At 41.1% G+C, this 13223-nt stretch overlaps 1 protein-coding gene across 1 annotated transcript in view; it reads left to right on the top strand.

The window, feature by feature from the left end:
• Positions 1-12527, top strand: part of LHFPL6 (LHFPL tetraspan subfamily member 6) — a 140069-nt gene extending 127542 nt beyond the window's left edge. Inside the window, exon 4 of the mRNA XM_057399996.1 lies at positions 11465-12527. Coding sequence (XP_057255979.1) covers positions 11465-11583 — 119 coding nt within the window. The 3' untranslated portion in view covers positions 11584-12527. The remainder of the gene's footprint in view (positions 1-11464) is intronic.
• The last annotated feature ends 696 nt before the right edge of the window (positions 12528-13223 follow it).

Here is a 13223-nt window from a genome sequence, read left to right as displayed (position 1 = left end):
TTAAGCCACAATGATATGCTTTCTGTTCGTGAATCTGTGAAATGAGTTGTCTCAAGAACCACATATATACAGGCTGCATTCTGCCCTCAGAAAAGCTGGACTGCCGTGAGCCCTGTACGCGTTTGCTGATAGGAGAAATGCTGGCAGTGGGAGTGCTGGTCCTTCACATTCTGCTGTGGTGGGTGCTAGTGGGTATGACACTGAGAGTCTAACTTAGCACATGTGGTTGCTCTCAAAGGAGTATGTTCGGTGTTCAAAGGGATGCTGATCAGCACACAGTGTACAGCCTCTTTTATGAGGATGACAGAGTAACTGCTGCAGCATGAACCACAGGCAACATACATATGCAGTTAGGAATGAGTGGACCAGAGAGCCAGCAGAGGTGGAGGTTCAACACTGAGATTTGCTCTGGACTTACAAAAGGTGAGGGGGGAAAAATGGTTGATGTTGAAGGTAGAAAAGATAAGCCAGCTGCTGCAATATGCATTATAGGAGGATGCAGAGGACAAGAGGCAGATGCAGAGGAGGGACTGCAAGAACTCAATTGAGAAACAGCTGAATTGTGCACTGTGAAATGCAGTGTTAACCAGGAGTATTCCGGGATTAGCATTTGAGTGAAAATTTTTGCTTTACCAAAACAAGAAAAACCCCCACTCCCTGTAACATGCTTGTAACTAGATAGAATAAATAAATAGCAACGCTAAGAAACCATTAAAAAAAAGCTTAATCCTTATTGGGTGTGTTAGACAAGAAGTGCTTCTCCATGTCTTCAGGGTCTCTGAAAAGGCATTAAACTAACAGGTACTCCAAATAGTGCTGAGATAGCCCATACTGTGAAGAGGGAGCCTCCTCCTTCCACCCCCACCAAACACACACATTTCTGTGTGCATTCCAAAGCAATATTTAAAAAGGCTGCAGGAAAAATAACCATGCCTTGAATTTATCTATAAGTGGATTTGAGTATTCTTTTCTAGAAAACTGTCATGGTTTAAGCCCAGCCAGCAACCCAGAACCATGCAGCCGCTTGCTCACTCCCCGCTCCTTCCTCCCCCCACTCCCGGAGGGACTGGGAGGAGAATCAAAAGAATGTAACTCCCACGGGCTGAGATAAGAGCAGTCCAGTAACTAAGGTATAACACAAACCAGTGCTGCTACCACCAGTAATAATAATGATAAGGGAAATAACAAGGGGAGAGAATACAACTGCTCACCACCCACCAACCAATACCCAGCCCGATCCGAACAGTGATCTACCCCTTCTGGGTAACTGCCCCCACTTTATATAGTGGGCATGACGTGCTGTGGTATGGAATACCTCTTTGGTCAGTTTGGGTCAGGTGTCCTGTCTCTGCTTCCTCCCAGCTTCCCCTCCTCCCTGGCAGAGCATGAGACTCAGAAGGTCCTTGGTCAGACTAAACATCACTGAGCAGCAACTAAAAACATTGGTGTTATCAGCACTGTTCCCAGGCTGAAAGTCAAAACCACAGCACTGCACCGGCTACTGAGAAGGAGAAAAATGACTGCTACAGCTGAACCCAGGACAAAAACCTAAGCCATCTTTGTGAAATGCCCAGCAGCTCTCTGCTCTCTTTAAAATTGGATATTTATTTGTTTTTTATTAAGTAAGTGAACTATGTCCAAAGGGTTTTTACTTAAACATTTATGTATTGAATCAGGATAATTTTTTTTCAATCAAATGAAAGTGGTTGTGCAACTGTATCTCTACAAAGAGGCATCATTCTTCAACTGAAGATACCCTGCCAAGGACAACTCCATTTGTCAGTTAAGTTACATTCAATGGACGAGCTGTTTTGCTAATGAGGATGGGGAGTAACCTCTGTAAATAGACAGACAGAGAGGCTGATACACCTGTAAAGGGGGCTGCTCTCTGCTTTTCTTTAGCAATCTAATTTTGTCATCATGAAAGGAAACAGAACGATATATTGGGGCTTTGACAAATGACCTTTGCAAATGTTGTTGAGGGGTTAAGGCAATGATAGATCTCTGTCGTGTTCCTCTGCTTGTGGTCAGCAGGACCTGTATGGAGGTCTTGGGGTCCTGCTCTCTGTTCATGGAATCATAGAATCAACTAAGTTGGAAAAGACTTTTAAGATCATCATGTACTACCCTTAGCAGGGCATCATGAGTTAAAGAATGACACCTCTTTGTAGAGATGGAGTTGCTCAACTGCTTTCATTTGATTGAAAAAAATTAGCCCAATTCAATGCATAAATGTTTAGGTAAACCGTTTGAGCATAGTTCACTTAATAAATGACAAATAAATACCCAATTTTAAAGAGAGAAGCAAAGTGCTGGTCCTTTCACAATGTCGGCTTGGATTTTCTAGAAAAGAATACCCAGTGAATACTAATGTGTTCACATGTATAAACTCACATTGCAGCACCCCATCTCAGATCATAGATGGAACACTGTTCCTACTGAAACACCAGACTGTGAACTGGAGCAGTCTTCTGCTGCTGTTTTTAGGGTGGTAACTCCTAGAAGTACAGTGATATAAATAAATGGGGCAAGAGAAAAGTGATTTTTATGATTTAAGCCAGCAGTTTGCTCAGTGACCAAGCTCAGTGACCCAGTCAAAGTGCTTAGTCTAATTTGGCCACAGGCTAATGCTTGAGGTGGAGACTGGAATTATAAACCAGCAGTGCTCAAAGGGACTGCCTTTCACTTTTACCAGATGTCTGAAGATGGATCAAAATCATGTTAATCTCTTGTCATCACACAAGCTGTTGCTGTTATGATGCATTATTTACACCCTGGAGTTGCCTGTGAGCCTCTTCAGGACAGCACTGATGTGGCACAGGAGAACTGAGCCACTGAGAGTGTGAAAGTGAGTCAGATCTACACAATCCCGTGGTCTGAAAAAGGAATTAACAGGCAATTTCCCCAAAGCAAGCATCTTTATAGCGTATCACACATATAAGCATATACCACACATTCAGTTTTGCTGAGCTAGAGGCACTAATACCATTTTGTTTTCATTTCTAAATCTACCGTACAAGAATAACAGCTGAAAAATAAGGGGTTTAGCAGGAAATTCATTAAACTGAGGAGCCCTTCATTAAGGTGAGAACATGCATTAAAGGTTGCAACCATCAGACATATGAAAAAAACCCCTCATTTTGCAAAACTTAAATTGTATGAAGAAATCTTCTGAACTTGCATGCCTTTTTTTTAAGGGCAATGTGAGTATATACATATGAATACATTAGTATTGGTTTTGAATCATAGAATCATAAAATAGTTAGGGTTGGAAAGGACCTTAAAATCATCTAGTTCCAACCCCTCTGCCATTGGCAGGCACACCTCCCACTAAACCATGCCACCTAAGGCTTTGTCCAGCCTGGCCTTGAGCGATAAATGTCTAATATCAAATGAGACTTCATTTTAGGTCATCAATTTCATTTTTAGGCATTGATGTACATGTGGAGACTGCTTAGTTGTTGCATGCTCATTTCTGTTGCGATGGTCGCAAGGGCAGTTAAATCCCACAAAAGGCACCAGAGAGTAGAGTGCATGCTCAGTTTAACTCCTAAAATCAAGCCTCAGTTGGCACCTGGTGAATAAGCTCCAGAAACGCTACCAGACCAATACCTGAGTCCAAACAGCAAAATTATTATCTAGAATAAGATACATTTACCTAAATGTAGATGATTCATGCCATTGTAGGTGCCCTAGGAAACTCCAGTTGCCATTTCCTACCACAAGATGTATGAAATGATAATATGTACTTATTACCTGATATTATTACTTATTACTTATAAATTATATTATGTACCTTATTAACCTGAAAGAATAATTTATTTTTTTTTTTTTTAATTGAACTGCTTGGAAAATAAAGTTGTCTTTCTTTGAAGAAATATGGTGTGTTTGAGCAGTCAGGACTCAGTCTGGATTATCAGTGCTCAAGAACTTTTTACATCCTGCTGCTTTTTGTGAGAGGTTACTTTTTATGTCATGCATTTCCTGCCTAGGGCTTACTTTTTTATTCTCCAGGATGATCATTTGTGCTAAGAAGCATCCTACAAATGTGACTTGGTGTTTGCTGTAACTACCTTAAGAGCTCATCTTTGAGTTTCGTTATGCTTTTAACTGCTATTAAAGGCAGTAAAAATCACAGGTCTGGAAGTGAGGACTCATGTGGCTCAGGTATGGCCACTGGCGCACTGTGCCCTGCCTACCTATCTGGCAGCTGCTGCCACAGCCTGCCCAGAAATACGTTCTATGCTTGTTTGAGTTCATGCCATCCTTATAAGGCTGGGAGCAGTCTCCTGCCCTGTTTCTTCCATACATCCTCCTAGAACCTCTGCAGTTGTTTCATGTTGTCTGGCTGTCATGCTCTATTGCTACCTGTCATACACAGAGACGTTCTAGGTCTGGGGGCCCAGCTGCACCAGCAGTCAAAGCAGGTGGCTCCAAATGCACACCTTTGCTTGCCCTCTGTGGTGGTCTGTCTATCTGTGAACTACTGTGGAAAGGCTCTCCTAGCCAATGTGGCCATCTGGAGAGCAATTTAAAAGGCTGGCTCCCATCCTGAGCTAAACAAGCCGCTGAATTGCCCTCAAAAGCCCTCAGAAACTTCTCTGTTGAGGGGTATTTGTTTCCAAAGATCATTATTGTTAAGGTTCCTCTTTGCCACTTTTAGAGGGCTTGAAACATCTTAAAGAGAACTGTTGACTTGATAGTTACTTCTGCTGTAGAAATATTAGAGTCAATTATCTTTAAAGCACTTTAAAAGCAAACAGTGCAGTTACTAAAACAACATAAAACCCCCACAGAAAACAGTGGATATAAAAAAAAAAAAAAAAGCTTTATCTGCTAGTTAATTTGCCTTAGGTGGCATCATTTCAGCATCTGGCTGAGTGTTGACATACAGTGCCAAAACAATCAAGAAAAGGATTTAGAGGGTAGGACAATTTATTAGAATCCTATTAAAGGCAAAGGCTTCAAAGCCGTATTTTTCGATGAGCAATCTATCTGACAAAGCCAGTTTTCTTGTTCTGCAAACAGCTCAGATATTTTACCAGCTCAGTTTTTTTGAGTGCGGCTAAGCACAATCTTTACGAGCACACCTGAGGTTCAGCTGCTGAGTTCTTAGATAAATGAATGAGTCAGTCTAGTGCTAGTAAAAAGTGTTTCATCAAGGAACATTTCCTCTTTAGTGCCACCTGGATAACTTCCATTATTAAATCTTTGTAAGCCTTTGGTTACTACATCAAGGTCAACATATATTTCCTCTAACACAAGGCACTTGCCTTTATTGCTAGAGTTAGAACATGGATATGCAAGGACCCTCTGCAGTCAATAGAGATAACCAGGAACATCCAGAAAAGGACTCAGACCACCTGGAAGCAAGTACCTGATGCTCTTTTTTGCCTGCAAAGGGCAGCTAAACTGGTTGTTTGGCATCCCTTCGTAGTTAGGGGAGAGAATTAAATGCTACTAGAGCAGGGTTCACCTGTTATACTTTAAATGTCTACTTTAAGATGAAGTGCAACACACTCCTGTGACTTTTTCTCCTTGTCTCCAGAGGGAGTCTGAGAGACTAGTCCAGTGTAAATCTCTGTACTGTGGATGTCCAAAAAGAGGTGAAATTAGTTTTAGGGCTTTCTGCTGACTTCTTCCAGGAGTCTGGGAAAGCTCCTTATTAACAGGACATAAGCTGTTAGGAATTTCAGCATTTTAATTGACATAAGGTATTGGTTTCTTCTTCATTGTGGTAAATGCACACCTAAGGAAATATGAGGTTCAATTAAACAAAATAATGTGATCCTCCAAAGGAAGGAGGATTTGGTCATATAAGTAAGTGTCTGCATGCAGTAGAACTGAAGAATTTCAAGTTGGCACTTTTCTGCTTTTTTACACTTCTGAATTTTATGATATTTTATGCATTTAATTGCAAACCAAAATGCTCATACACTTTCTTTGACCAATTATAAATAACCAAAATAGCTTGATCTGTGCATGCATAAAAAATCATGTGTTTTAAAAACCAATGAATCTATTAAGAAAGTCATAGCCATGCAGCAGACAAAGAAACCAGCTTCACTAAACGCCTTATTTGATATCCAGCTGTTTGTTTGGCTGCAGTTTTACCTTATACAGTGTTCTTTCTGTGTTTCACCTAACTACTTTAATCCTTTCCGGATGCATTCCAAGTTTTAACTTCTTTTCATGCTTTTGTAGGTGACTTCACATGATGGTTTTTCATTGTAAGTTTGTCAAGGAAAAAAAACCTTCAGCTATTTAATTTACCTTGACTTTGTTTCAAAATAATTGTGCCTTCTTATTAATTAGGTGATTAACATTCATCTGTGGCTTTCATATTTCCAAATCCCTGTATATCCCTTAACATCACACTCCTTTTTTTCTCTGATTACTTTTCCAACACCCTGATTGATTATGTGAATTCACATTCCCTGTAGTACTGGACTCTCATGTGAAGCTCTTAATTAGATTTTCTGCACAATGTTTTTGCAAGTAGGAATTGTAGTTTTTATTTTTGAAGGTATGTAATTTGTATTTTTCAGCCCAGCTAATTCTGAAACCTTTTTTCCTTCATCTTTTAAAGTAGGCTGTACATAAGTTTAAATGATCAGTTTGCCAAATACTCCAGGCTTCAAGCCCAGGATAGTCTTAACATTAACAGCAAAGAAGGCACAAATATTTAGGATCCGAAGTCTTGCAGTTAACAAGTTTGCATCCAAGACACTTTAATATTCTGGATATTTTTTCTTAAGTGTCAATTATTAGTTATTTTAGATTAAAATCATATGTTATTTTGAGGACCTTGATAACTCTGCGATAATTATTTGTAAGACATCATGAGTAGAAGTCCTAGTAGAATTCTGTTTCAGCAACTGGATCCTGGCACAGCTCCACAATAGATCAAGTATCCACAGATTTTCACTCACTCCCAAATTTGTCTTAATCTTTATATGATTTACATATTGAAGAGGAGGGGGAAGCTAAGAGACATACATCATGCCTTGAAGATGACGTTAGGAATCAGGAAAAGGCTAGAAAACAGGAAGTGTTTTTTGATAAGCCCGTTCATCACTGCAAAACTACCATTATACAATCTTTGATCTTTCAATTTAGGAAATGTTGTTTTATATTTGATAAGACTCTTTTCTCCTGAATTTTCTTTCTACTGTGTCCTCAGTCACCATGATTTTGTCCTTTATCTTCAGGAACTGCAATTTCTCTCAGTCCTTTTACAAAACAGAGGAGTATAATGTTTCCATGCTTTCCTTCTTTTATTTGCTTGGAAAGTGGCCATCCGTCCATACAGCTGCAAGGTCTGTTATTCTATGATTTCAGTGTTCATCCTGACACTCTCTTGCTGCCAATCCCAGTAAAACAAATGTGAAAACAAAGTTCTTGATGGCTGACTACAAATTTACCTGAGCTGACTTGGACAGTCTTGCTTCACTGAGCAACCAAGAGCTCAAATTATTTATGCTCTCCTTTACCAAAATAATCCCCCCAAAGATTCATAACTAACAAAATGCTGAAGCCATAGCTTCTCCCACCATACTGACCTTTCAAGTAAAGACTGTATTGTTAAAAGCAACACCAATTGTGTGCAGAGAAAGAAGTTGCTGTGATGCATGTCATCTCCATCAGCTAAAAGAGTACTTCAGCTGCTGGGGAATTTCCTTTGGCATGAAACCAGATCCAGCCCTTCTTATGAGCAAGAACATGTACATATTCTCGGATGCATTTCCACATTTTCAGTGGACTAGCACACTTCTACCAGCATACATGTATTCCTGTGCATCCTTAAGAAAACAACAATTTTTTGTGCCTTTATGTGTGTGTGAAAGTTGACGTGTTCTTAGTAATTGTTTTAATTCAATCAAGTAATTAGTTGGTCCTGCTCTTCATTTTAGAGTTTTGATGTTAAAAATATCAGAAACTGCAATGCAGCATTTCTAATCTTTGGTATGATGGGCTCCATGAAGGAGAACTGCTCTACCTGATGGTTAAATTTAAGCCCCAGCTCTGCAGAGTTCTTAACTGTGTGCTAAGCTCTGAATACAGCTACTCCCACTGATGTTAGTGCAATAAAATTAGAACATGAAAAGGGTCCTTCTGTGACCCATTATTATAAAATAAAAAATCTAAAGCTAGAAAGCAAAATCTGTCTTCTCTAACTTATAACGTTTCTAAAGATGTTTTTCTTTTCATTTGATGTTACATTTAATTACTCATCAACCCTGCTTTTTATAAAGCTTCCTGTTCCTCTTAAAATCTGTGTTTAATATCAAAGTGAAGCAGAAGTCATTTTACAATTTAAAGTGCAACTAAGTTACCCAATTATTGACAACGAAAAATCTTTCTTTAGGGTATAGTGGAATAAAATAGGTCATATATGTAGTAAAATAAGAACACCAGAGCAAAAATGTTAACTCCTAAAGTGTTTTTTCTCCTTGTGCAATACAGAATTATAAAAGGAGCGGTGGTGTTTCATTTTGACGCGGGGCTATGCACTGCAGGCAATCATTCATTGCAACAGGTACCTTGAGATTGATTATCTCTGGCCTTATAGCTATACTTAGCTATGGACCTAGGACTTACCTATACTGACAATGAAAAGTAAAGCTAAGTCCTTTACTCTGAGACACCTTCTCTGCTGGAGGCTCTTCAGCACAGTAGCTTGAAATGCTGTTCTGCTCAGCATCATCTGAGTACAGATCAGGCTATTCTATCCAAGGCCTCCCATTGCTTCTGACACAGGCACGAAATAATGGCCAGGTTTATTGCTGTGCTATTATAGCTGTACGGTCAGGCTCCTGGCTCTTTCATCCATTCTCCTTCACTCTCCCATTCTTTCATTTGTTCATCTTGACACAACTCACACTTCTGAACTACATTGCATTTGTTAGATGAAGAGACTGCCTGCCATGCCTCAGAGCATTAAGCAGGGCATTGGTCCTTAGGGTAAATGGAGCATGGTATGGAGAAATAAACGTTATTCTCTTCAGCCAAGACTGAACATGCATGTTGTATACCTGTTGAGCGCATCTCTGACACCGATTTAACAGTTCTTTCTTCTTAAGAAGTATATCACGTACCTTCTCCCCCTCTCTCACTGCCAAGGCATAAAAGTTGAAATCACGCCATGCAAAAGTTCAAATTTATTTCATTTTATCCCACTTAGGTCACAGCTTTGGGCAGTGCTAGCAGGTGAATATTTAAACTCTTCTTAAAGGTGTCATTTTGACATTTATTTTCTCTACCTGGAAGCATTATGTAGAGAAAGGTTTACTTTTTCAAGCTGCACCTACAATACGCTAATAGCTTTATGAATACTTAGCAACTTAAAAAGACCAATCAAATAGAGTCAATCGTATCATAAGACTTGCTTTAGCACACCCCACCTTTGTATAAATGTGATCATATTCAAAGCAATCTAGTTTAAATATCTTGTGTATGCTTATCTCTGGTTTTGAAATTCCCAGCAGAACCTATAGACAGTGTGTGTACACAGGCAAAGCAGTAGATGGCCTGGACACAGGTCTCTGAACATCAGAGACATTGACAGGCACTTGGCAGTTCTCTATGGTTTCCAATGGTCTACTCTTTAGGAAATCAGACTCTGGGTGGTCTTCTGTAATGAAGCCAAGAAAAGTGTTGATCTACAGAGCATAACTAGATTACAAAACCAAGTAAATCTCCCTGCCTGCTCCAGCACATTGAAGAGAGGGGCTAATGAGCTCAAGCCAACACCACAGCTCTTCAAGTCCTCTCGTCACATTAAGGTTTTTGTTTTATTGGACACTTTTTTTTAAATAAAAAGCTTTAAGGGTTGTGAAGAAAAAAAATTCAACAAGTACTATACTTCCTGTTGTGGTGTCAAACTGGTATCTTCAGAGCAGCCAAGAACCTAAGTCTTGACTCTCCGTAATGTCTTCTTACAAAGCTGGCCTGATAATACCCTGAAGACAGTCAAGAGACATTCTGTCTGCCTTGAAGAATGCTAATGCTTTGGACATGTTGAGATGTACAGACATCTTGTGTGTCTTGTGCCTAAGGCAGGATTAGCTGAACCCAAAGACTGGCCCTCAGGGATGCCACTGGAACAAAGTACGGACATGCCACCTGTTTCAACTCTGTCTTCCTGGATGGAAACTCTGTTGTTACCTTCTGTTCTCCAGAGGGAAGAATGGTTTCTGCTGCTTTTTCCAGAGGGTGGGAAGGAAGTGTATTGCTGCTTGTGTGTTACTGAGAATACTTACTGCTCAAAGCAGGGTGATATCACCCAAGATTATAACACAAGAGCCTCAGTGGTAAAGGAGTCCCAAACACTCAAGATCACAATGACCAAGGTCATGCAGCCCAAGTGAAAATTATTTTTGAGATAGGCTGAAACTCTGAGGATTAACAGCAGCCATCTCCCTGCGTTTGGAGATCTCTGGGAGGAAGCTTCCTCCCTACTGCAGCTGCTGTTTTCCTGATCTCCTCCTGTACTTAAGGCACAGTAGTGCCTGTAAGGGGAACAATCACTTCATGGTCTACCATGGGAATCCCCAGGACCATTCACTAGTAATGAATTTGGCTCATACCAATAAAAGATACTGAGGCCATTAAATATATTCAAGGCATAATGTGACACTATTAAACACATTAGACAAAAGATCAGCGAAGTTTTCAGCAATGAGTTATGACCTTGGTGGGGTTAGGAAAATTTCTGTGTTTTCATATTTCTGGACTCTGTTCCCACAGCAGCCACCATGCAGGTGGTCCCTTGCCACCACACTGCTTTGTAGATGTTCAGGGTTGGTGCCTATGTGAGGGAGACATGTTCGTCACAGCTATGTCCTGGATTATTGTTTTCCAGCAGCTTGCAGCCAGATCTGGTTTCGAGCCCTGTCACTGCAGTGGTGGAGCTGGGCCCACTTAGCTCTTTGTGAAGGGAGCAGGTCCTGGCCCAAGTTACCTGCAAACCCTCAAAATCTCAGTCAAAAATAATTAAAATATGCTCAAATACTGCCTGGAGGAGGGGAAGTAAGAGAAGTGTGGGGAAAATCCAGTTTAGACTGCAGCCACCGTGGAGAGCAGTGCCATGGGTGCTCCCTGGGCCAGGCGGGCAGAGGGATGCCTGCCCGTAGCTGAGCCCTGCCTGTCCCATGGCTGAGCCAGCAGCCTCAGCTTTGGCTCTCAAATGTCATTCCTCTCTTGTGGAAAATGGTAACTGGCCAAGCAAGTCATCCCAGAGGCCTGTCTGCTTAACCAGTATATAACAAATTAAGGGGAGCCATTTAACGAGGTTGGCTTCTCTAATTGCTTGAATTATACCCTGCATTCCTTGTCTGAGGTGGACATACAAGCGAGCAGAAACCTAGACAAGTGTTTTCCGCTGGGTGGGCAGCAAGGAGGGTGGTGGCGGTACTTCCTTCCCTGGCTAACACTGTGCCATGTTGCTGTGTTTCCCTTGCAGGGACCTGCCACATCGGCTGGGCCTACTACTGCACGGGTGGTGGCGCGGCGGCAGCCATGCTGGTGTGCACCTGGCTGGCCTGCTTCTCGGGTAAGAAGCAGAAGCAGTACCCCTACTGAGCAGCCCCAGCCGCAGGCGCTACCAGGCGCCACAGGGGCTTGCTGACTCCTCTGGATAACCACAGTGGACAAGACGTTTTCAAGTGCTTTCTCTCTGGAGTGGGTATGGGCAGGGTGGTGGGTGGCCCCAGGGAGGGCAGGGAGGTTACTGGCACTGCAGAGCCACCCATCCGGGCTGGACAGGGATGGGCTTTCTCACCCGTGCTTGTGGTTTGCTCTGCAAAGAAAACTCCGCTTTGGTAAATGGTGAAATCCTGCGTGCACCAATTAATTGAGAGGTGGGATGGCGGTGCCCAGAGGCTGGGGTAGCAGCCCCTTGGTGCGGCGCTCCCAAAAGCACACATGCACGCACAGACATTGACCATGGCACAAAATGAGCAGAGAGGATCTTTTGGTGTGATTCTCCTTTCTTTTCCTTTTTTTTTTTTTACACTTCTCTCTGGTGGTTTAAAATTCAGTGTTGCAACACTTTTTAATCTGTACATAAAACTTAATAAAAGGACCAGTAAGCCACTTTATCAGTATTTTGTATATTCTCTACGCATTTTTTCTCCCCAAACATTTAGCCATTGCTTATTCAGCCCTATATAACTTTTACTAAGCCTCTGTGTTTTCAGCATTATTACAAAAATGCAACATAATCACTTGGCATATGTAGCGTTTCCCTATAGTACTTTTAGGGAGTGAAGTAAATGGACGTTTTTCCGTCCATTGGAAATTCCACTCACGGTACTGTAGAGCTCTGTTGGTTATATACAGCTAACAGGAAACTTCTTCCAGACATAGATTTCTGTTGCAGTTATGTTTAGCTCATTGATGTTGTATTGTGCTGTACCATGTTTATTATTTCCATATTCATTTTTGTAAAGTATATATATATTATATGTGCTATTTTATGTTTGTATTTGAAAAATCCCTGTAAATAAATATTTCCTTGATCAATACTTGCAACACGTGGTCATGTCAATGGATTAAGAAGTTCCTTCCCAGATCCCCATTGGAAAAATCCTTGGAAATAGCCATGACTTTTACAACCATGCTGCATCCTTTTTCCCTGTAAACCACATACATTTAGGGTTCAGTTACACTGCCTGAGGACAGACATCTATTGCCACTGGAGGCATTCTGACATGTGCCACATTTTTGCCTGGTGCTGTTAGGTGTCCTGCAGGACTTCAATGAGATTTTCCCCATTCTGTCCTGACTGCTGTGGACTAGGAATTTCACACATCACTGCATGCCATGGTTTAAGCGACTAAAACAAGCCCTTACTTTCTTAATAGCATGGACATTTATTACATACCTACCAGGCAGTTTTCCCTGCACAAGATAATGCAAAACTACACAAAACTGCAAAACAATCTTCTATTTTCTTTAACAAAAACAGTGGGAGGTTAGAGCATGGGAACTTGTACAGGGTTTTCAATCATGACATTAGTTAACATTATTCCCTTTCAGACCTGTTTTTCTGCTCTTGTTTTCCCAATATATTTCTGTTGTGTATTTCTAAGTTGCAGCCTATGTTCTCGTTGCAGTTCTGCTGGTTATTAACATTTGTAGCTGTTGCAACTCTGAAATCGTTCAGTTGCTTTGTAACTTATGCTGGGCGGCTTTTTGGAGGTATGTGGGAAATAGCAATG

This window comes from Pezoporus wallicus, unplaced genomic scaffold, assembly GCF_028554395.1.
Source record: "Pezoporus wallicus isolate ANWC-B61680 ecotype Strahan unplaced genomic scaffold, APGP_CSIRO_Pwel_v1 scaffold_7383, whole genome shotgun sequence".
NCBI classification, from domain to species: domain Eukaryota; kingdom Metazoa; phylum Chordata; class Aves; order Psittaciformes; family Psittacidae; genus Pezoporus; species Pezoporus wallicus.
Note: the sequence above shows the minus strand (reverse complement) of the source record. Positions and strands in the feature narration are given on the sequence as shown.